This window comes from Pollicipes pollicipes, unplaced genomic scaffold, assembly GCF_011947565.3.
Source record: "Pollicipes pollicipes isolate AB1234 unplaced genomic scaffold, Ppol_2.1 Scaffold_3447;HRSCAF=4054_pilon_pilon_pilon, whole genome shotgun sequence".
In the NCBI taxonomy this organism is placed as follows: Eukaryota; Metazoa; Arthropoda; class Thecostraca; order Pollicipedomorpha; family Pollicipedidae; genus Pollicipes; species Pollicipes pollicipes.
The window spans coordinates 22,997,564-23,005,622 of NW_023596297.1; the positions used below are offsets into that span (position 1 = coordinate 22,997,564).

Sequence of the window (8,059 nt, forward strand, 5' to 3'; positions counted from 1 at the left end):
CGGGTGACACGTCGACGCATGGTAGCGTACAGAATGCGGACAAACGATGCCTGCTGGATAGCATGGATCTGCTCGAAGATGTAGGGTAATACAGTTAATGCAATAAGCCACTGCACGCAGGTATGCATTTATCTCCATGGATACTTCACGCCGGCACGTTCGCCCGCAAACCCTGGCGGACTCCGTCGCTGGCAAATGCTGGTGGTTGTGCGTGACTCGAGTCAGATTAATGATTGTTTTGCTCGCAGCATCTGGTTGGAATGCGTTTCGATGTGGCTATAGCAGGTAACCGAAGCTGGTCTTCGCTCGAGCCCCGGGTGCGTCATCCACCTGTCCGGGCCGCTGCATATGCCAATGCTGACTACTCAGCGTGCGCAACAGGACCGTGGTCCGAAGACCATTCCCTCCCTTGTTCGCTCCTCGTGGGATTACGGGGTACGTATGAGGCAAATAGGAGTATCACCGCCACTCGGCCCAAAGTTGAAAGCCGAACAAGTATATCACAAAAAGTACTCTGGAGTGCCTATGAAGACGGGTAAGGAGCTGCAGCGAGAGGAAAGACAAAAATGTGAAATTTGTATCCCTACCACTAAGTTTTCTTGATCGGAACCGCGGACTTCGATTATCACTTCATGTTTCAGTTTGTCAATATGGTGCATTGCAAATTAGCATAAAATGTTTACTTGTTTCGTGACCACTGGACATGCTCCACCGTTGGAGGTAGGTGTAGATATCATCACTGGCTCAATCTCCATTGTCAGTGTTGAATCCGACGTGGGCTGGTTAGGAATGGTCAGTTGCTATGATTTGCATTACCTACGTCCAGGTGCTGCAACTTTGTGATGCCAGCGACATGAAGAGCCATCTTTATGCCGTACTGCGAGGCTGGGCTACTTCAAGATAACACAAAGTAGGGAACTCAAGATGGAAATATTGATGTATTTGACCTGTACATCGCCCGTAAGCTGTCAAGTGCGTTTGTGAGGAACATTATGCACATTGATAAGAACGGTATTGATAGCCCTATTCCTCGGAGAAAAACCAGGAAAAGTATATCCATTCTGGTTTTTCTCCAAGGAATAAGGTTTCAAGAACTGTCGTATGTATAAACATCGCCCGCCTTGTTACTTCTAACAGGATCCTCGCACCATATCACAGGTCTCTTGCGATGGAATCATTTCGTTCACGAGCAACTGTGCAAGTATTCGCTCCTCGTGTGGGGCCCGTGAACTCCTCGCATTGGAACCCATCGTCTCTAGTAACAGGCATAAAAAGCTGGCATGCTCTTGTCTATTTGGTGCCGCTCGAAGAGGCACATTGAGTATTTTTGTTACACAGAAGTTGTTTTGCGAAGGCTAGCCTGAACGTGTGCGCAGTGGGAGATGGATGCTGTGTGGTGCTACATTTGTTACAAAGTCGTTGAGGACCGTAGCGTTACGGCCGAGCTCAGAGCGCCAGGCAATATTTGGGGCGTTTGGAGTTGTCCGGCGGCTGAAAAGCTGTCTTGTTGAGCTCATGCTTTTTGTATTCGTTTTAGAAGGAACTGAATGGGAGTTCATAGGCTGGCCCTAACCTCCTCACCTAGCAAATCGCACGCGGCCATATTCCGGAGGGTTGATGCCTCCCGACCGCATGCCGCGACCCGACAACGTCGCGCCACGTTCTGTCAGCCGGCAAGTTGGTTGTATTGCGCATTTGGCTTGTCAGACCAGATGCAGTTTGCCAAATCAGCAACCATTCCAGGGACACTACCGGGCCATGCAGTGGAAGCGCCTGAAGAGCTCAATAACCAGCAACCCAGCAGCCGAGCAGGCAATATTTGATGAGCCCAATTCGAAAGCGCTGGATTTTTCCCACGGGTCCATCGCATCTATGCTCGCGAGTTAGTCCGCCCCGGCGTCTGATGAGCGGTGTATTGGACTCTGACTGGAGTCCGCTCGGCGGCGGGGACCTGCGCCTGAAAACGGTCGGCCCCCCGCGTCCCCCGCCCAAAGTCGGTAGGGGTCAGCGGTCGGCGGGGCCGCCCGGTCCGCCTCCGGGCCCGGTGCGGTCGGCGGGGGTCGCTCGGACCGCCTGCGGGGCCCGGCGCGGCCGGCAACGCCGCTGCAGACGGTCTCACACCTGTGCAGCGGCGCCACCAGGCCCGTCGCCGGGGGAGGCCTGGTGCAGGGCGGCAGCTGCTCTAGCGCTTACGCGTCCGCCCACACGTGTCTCTAACTGCCACTCCCGGAGAACGTGTCGGCGAGGGGGCGCTGCTTGGTGGGCTTCCCCGCGTCCGCCCGGACAGCTGGCCACCCGGCCAGGTTTTTGTCGAGTGGGGTGACCGGGACGGGCGTCGGGCCCGGGGCCGCGGCCGACGCCGCCGCTCCGGGCCGGCGGTTCGATCGCCGCGGCAACAAAGTCCGATGTGCTGCCGCATGGCTCCGGCACTGCACGACCATAAGAATGGTATACTTGTGCACACAACGCAACCTGCCCTGAGCCGTTATATCGACGTCCCTTGGATGCGGCGACGTCCGCGGATCGCCTGTAGAGTGAAGCACCATGTAAATACGTGAGAATGCCACAACCAGCTGCTGTAACCAGGCATGTCCGCTAGTACACGTCAGCCACCACTTGCGCGGCCCCATGGCACGACGGGTAGCACGACCTGCGCCGTCTGACTGCAGCGAGGCGCCCCGCACCAGCGCGCCGTGCGCAGACAGCCACGATGGAATGCCTCCTCGGCAACAGCTAAAAACGGCTCCCGAGCACGCGAACGGGCACGTTTATTTGCAGGAATGAAACGCACGGCTGCCGGACCGGACTCAGGCCGTGTCACAGAGTCTGCGGCCGGCGCGACCCGCACAGACGCCAGACGGAAGGCCGGCCAGACATGAGCGCTCCGGCCCACCGCGTAATACCACACACTGCACGGGACTAGACTGAGACGTGGCGGCCGTCGGAGGGGAGCGCGAAAATCGGCCCGCTCCGGCGAGCCACGCGGTGACGGGCGCGGCGGCGGCGGCGGCGGCGGCGGCGGGGCACACGGCCTGGCGCGTCCGACCGCGCCAGGCCGTGTGCCCCGGCAGGCATCGCGACGCACGGTGTGATGCCTGCCGGCGGTCCGGCGCGAACCCGGCCGGCACGCGGCGGAGAGCTCCACAGACGCCCTCTCCGCACTAACTATTGCCTGCCTCTCAGATCGTTCGCTGCATCCCAGAGTCCACCAGCCGGCCGACTCGCAGCCGCACATGGCGCCAGAGCGGCGGCGCACGCGCCAGCGTCGCTCTCCGACGACGCCTGGCTTTACCCCAGCGCGAGAGCGCCGCGTATCGGAGGCGGTAATTCGATGAGCTTAGGAGACATTGGGCTACACCACGACATTGCTGGCAAACTGGAGTACAACTGATTGACAAAGAACGCACCGCGCATTTGACGGCCTTCTCCACAAGTCGAGATCCGGCCCTCGTGTCCCCACAGTTGATTGCAGTAAAGATGACATGACGACCCAGTTAACTAACGTCCATGTGCGTTACGGAGTATGAAACAAAATACACGCATGCGAATAACTGTGGCATATGACACGAAATCGCTAGGACGTCTGACAACATATCACGTGATCGCAAAGATTACGCAGCATCTCTTATCACACTGAGTGATTTACGCAGCTCAAGTGCGCGGCAATTAACAACTCCGCCTCGGGTTATCGTCTCGAAATCGACGCGTACTATCAGCAAATGGGAACAGATGACAGCAAGAACTATGCCTCCTGACAGCGGCACAGAATGCTGGGAGACTCACTACGTGGCCACGATCCTCATCCAAAGCTCGCCTGTCCCCATGACTTGATCCCAACGCCGCGCGCTCTCTACCCACCCCCTCCCCAATCCTCCGTTCCCCAGCAGACCCCCACGAATCGTGCGTGGACAGACCAACGAGCGGCGCGAATGAGGAAAAAGCTGCGTCACAGCCCGCCAGTGCCTGCTCCGGGCCGCGGTGCGCCGACCGTTGAGGGGCATGGCCGCGGGCTGTCCGTCCGACGGGGTCCGACAGGCGCTGCGGGCGCCAGAGCCGTCCGCCGCGCACCCGCCTCCGGCGGCGGCGGCGCTCAGGCTTGCTGCGGCACGCCGCCGCGCGGCGCGCACGCCTCCTCCAGCCGGTAGACGGCGCGCCAGTCGGGCGGGCTCGGCTTGCACACGCCCACACAGCGGCAGCCGAAGAAGTCGACGGCGTTCTGCAGCGGGCCGCGGTCGAACGGCGAGCGGCGCCGGCCGGCCGCCTCCGCCGACGCGAAGTGCTTGTACCGGGCGGCGTTGATGCGCTCGTTGGTGGTCATCGCCAGCCACGCCACCTGTCGGTGACACGGCCACTCAGGTCAGAGTCCTACTGAGGCCAGGTCGAGGTCCAGGGTCACACTCAGGTCAGACAGGAGAAACGCAAGCTCAGACCAGATCGAGGGCAGTGAACACACAGATCAGGCAGGAAGCAGGGTCTTGCAGGGTCAGGATCAGGGGCAAGGAGCAGGGTCAAGATCAGGGTCAGGAGCACGTTGAGGCTAGGTCCCGTTGTTTATGGTCACGCTGCGACTACATTGAGGTTGGGATCACACCTATGAACTCCGGGTAACCTCTGGACGTGACACATCTAAATGTTCGGGTCACGCACAGAGCACGTCATGTACACATAACATAAACAAGCAGCGATGGTGGCAGCGGCGGTACGTGTCCGCACGCTGCAGTCCCCGTCTTCTGCTGGCAACTGCACCGGCTTGCGTCAACCAGCCGCTGTCCGAGCCGGCGTCGGGGCGGTGAATCACAGCCGCCCCGACCCGTCAGCTGCCGCGCAGGTCACGGCCAGCCTGTGCAGTGCGCCCGATAAAAACGCTGGGCTCAGGTGTGCCCCCGACAGCAGCCGCCGACGACCTGACACCAGATGTTCACGGCGGTGACTCACGCCCGCGCTGCGCGCTTTCATTTACAAATTCTCGCAAAGCGTGGTACGTTGGGACTGTAGATGAAGATATTCTGGTATCAGTATCAGTACCGTCTAGGCACGAGAGCATGGGCTCAGAGCCTGCAACTTTCGGCTGGAGCCAGCACAAATATCGACCTTTAATGCACCCGATGCTGGTTGACATTTCCAGTGCACGATAACACCGCTGGTAGCAGTGGCATCCATACACCCATCCAGTACCGCTGGTACTGATTTTGCACTGCTGCCCTTGCCGCTGTGACAATCTTGCCGTGTAGTTGAGCACATTCGACAGTACCTGCCTGAACCGATGCTACGGCTCTTCGAAATGCACTGCGACGGCGACCGTGTGTAGTGCGACGCAACGTAACAATGGAAGGAAACCATCTACATCTTACGCCTATGTATGAGACTTTTTGACTTTTTGTAGTCGGAAAGTAGTGCGCGCGGTGTTTATCCCCCAGCTCCTACTGGTGAAGCAAAGGGACAGAGCACAGGAACAGCCACGCACAACGCCAGCTCACATGCAAACACACACAGGCGTTAGGCTGCTACTTAATTAGTTGCACAGAGTAATAAAAGATAGCTCAAAGGTTAGAGGGCTGGATACACCATCCGAAAGCCTAGGGTTCGACTGGTCGGAGTACGATCTCATCTTCTCTGTGCCTGTCAGACGAACCCGACGTCTGCAATGCAGCAGAGCAATGTTTTTCTTCACGCCAGAGTATGGAGCTAAAGCATCACACACATCTGGTGCTGCCTCAAAATATCAGATGGGGATGGATTCAAGGATTTCTCAACAGAAGCCCCACATCAACAATGTGTCATTACCACGTAGCCGTTAAATATGTGCGCATGCGCAGTTGGAGACACGTGTGTAGAGGCATCTTGACGGATTAACGATGGTCATTCGTCCATCCAGAGCGGGACAGACTCTTGTGCCGTTCACTATGGGCGCAAGAACCCGCCAAATAAATGTCAAGGGCTATATTTCATCACCAACCAGATAATGGTCACGCTAATTCTTGGCGGCGATACTACGAAACGGCATCGCCGCGATGACGTGCACGTGCGGTCGAACGGAGCCGTGCCCGGTCCGGCTCCACCACAAGCCCGGCAGACGGAGCCCCGAGGCGCGAGCGCCGGCCGATCGGCCCACTGACCTTGGTCCATCTGGCAGCAGACAGGGCCGACACCCAGACGGCGTGCACCAGCGCGTTGAGGGCGTTCCAGAACACCCACGTCTCGCACGTGGCCATGGTGGAGACGGCTTGCGGCAGACGGCAGAAGGTTCACCGCACACGGACACGCCCAGCCGGAGGGAGGCCGCGCGCCTAGGGTGACGCGCATGCAAGCTTGCCTGGCGACACTGGCGCACTAGCTCTGGTTAGCAATCAATAGCGTTCAAATGCCCGCAAACAAAACCATTCCTACCCGGAGGCTTTGTTCACACAACGGTAGGACTTCCGACGTCGCAGGTTATTCAATACGCTAAAGGTCCGTTCATATCTCGCCGACTGGCTGCAGAAACGCTGCAGATTCTGTACTTAGTTAGCTTTACTGCAGTTACTAGCTGTCCTTATTGGCTAACCTGCTGCAGTTATTAGCTTTTGCGGGTCAGGGGTACCCCAGTCATCCCGCGCTCGCACTAAGGCGTTAAAAAGAGCTCAAAGGTGGTAACTGTTGCTCACTTTCGAGCCGACGGCTTGTGGGCCTGCAAGCTTAAAATTGGCATATCTAGTTCGCGACAGCTGACTGGATGCAGCGTGTGCAGCGGATTTTGCAGCAAGTCCGCCAGGTGCGAACGGAGCACCACCAAAAAGGCAGGACCTGCTAATGTGGAGGTGCTTGCTTGGTAGACCACCACCAATGATACGCGTCACCTGATTTTCCGTCCCCCGGCTACTGCAGTGGCGTAGGACGTACCGTTCCAAAAACCCTGCTCCGAAATGGCGACCGCACAGGCGCGTTGGTAGAACACGCTGCAGCCGTACAGGAAGAAGACGCACATCCCGGCCAAGAAGAGCAGGTAGTACACAAAATACTTGTGGTTTCCGGCACCTGGAGCACGGCATGCATGTCAAACATCGCATTAGTTGCTAACATGTGATCTATAACAGAAGACATGACTGATTGAGAAATTTTGATTTAATAATGGGTCGGCATCTCGTTTCGAAACCACCATGGCATTTACGCACACAGATTGTGAGTGGCAGAGAATGCCGTCGATGGTAAAATATAAATGTCAATCCCAGGCAATGTTCCAAATTCACGGCTCACGTGCGAATTAAAACTGTGCTTCATTGCACCCGAAAGATGAAATGCGACAGTAAGCTATATGAGGGAGAAAAAAACAAAGAGCCGAGTCAGAACAAGAACAACATAAATCTCGAAAAGTATCAGTTCAAATAGCAAACCAATGCTAATTTGTGGCGTTATAACTTTAGTAAGGATAGTCCCGTACAGCTGAAAGTGCATGTGAATGGCTAATTTCGGACAATCAACTCGCGTACGTAACATGATGGCGAACAAGCAGAAGCGACACAGAAGAAGCAACAGAACAGAAGCCCGCCAGCGCCCGCACGCGTCACCCCTGCTGGCCGCCAATAGCGTGCGCCTCCAGCATCCATGACACCGACCGACACAGTTGTTGACCCAGGGGCAGTGGTGGTCGAACTTGGCCACGCAGCGGTTGCAGACGGAGCAGTGTTTGGAGCGGACCGGCCGGCGGATGAGGCACGTGCTGCAGAACTGCGCCATGTTGAAGCCCTCCGTCTCCGACAGTGACACGATTGTCTGCAGAGGTGGAAGGCCTCGCCGGTCAGCGGCGGTGCCGTCGGGGCGGTGGGGCACCGGCCGAGCGTAGCTCAGCAACAGTCCCACGCGACAACTGCGGCCGCTGGGGGCGCTTCCGGACGCGGCGCGATAGCTCCCAAGCACGATTACCCTGTCCAATTTTCGTTTCGATAACCAGAAAAGGCCGGCAAACGTTATGTCAGATAGTGGCACCGTTCTGCGCCAGCTGCGGAGTGAGCATCGTTGCGACTGTGATGAGGGTACAGCTGCATCAAAAGTCACCTCTGCCCAGCCGCGCACGCGCCTGGGA

General features: G+C 57.5%; 1 protein-coding gene across 1 annotated transcript; it reads right to left on the reverse strand.

Annotated features, from left to right (window-relative positions):
* Window positions 1-2,807: 2,807 nt before the first annotated feature.
* Window positions 2,808-7,745, reverse strand: LOC119092315 (palmitoyltransferase ZDHHC17-like). Its single transcript, XM_037215281.1, has 6 exons — window positions 7,593-7,745; window positions 6,880-7,014; window positions 6,117-6,223; window positions 4,259-4,333; window positions 4,128-4,216; window positions 2,808-2,826 (listed from the first exon to the last, which is right to left on the reverse strand). The coding sequence occupies exons 1-6, from the start codon at window positions 7,711-7,713 to the stop codon at window positions 2,808-2,810; spliced, it is 546 nt and encodes a 181-aa protein (XP_037071176.1). The 5' UTR covers window positions 7,714-7,745.
* Between the last annotated feature and the right edge of the window lie 314 nt (window positions 7,746-8,059).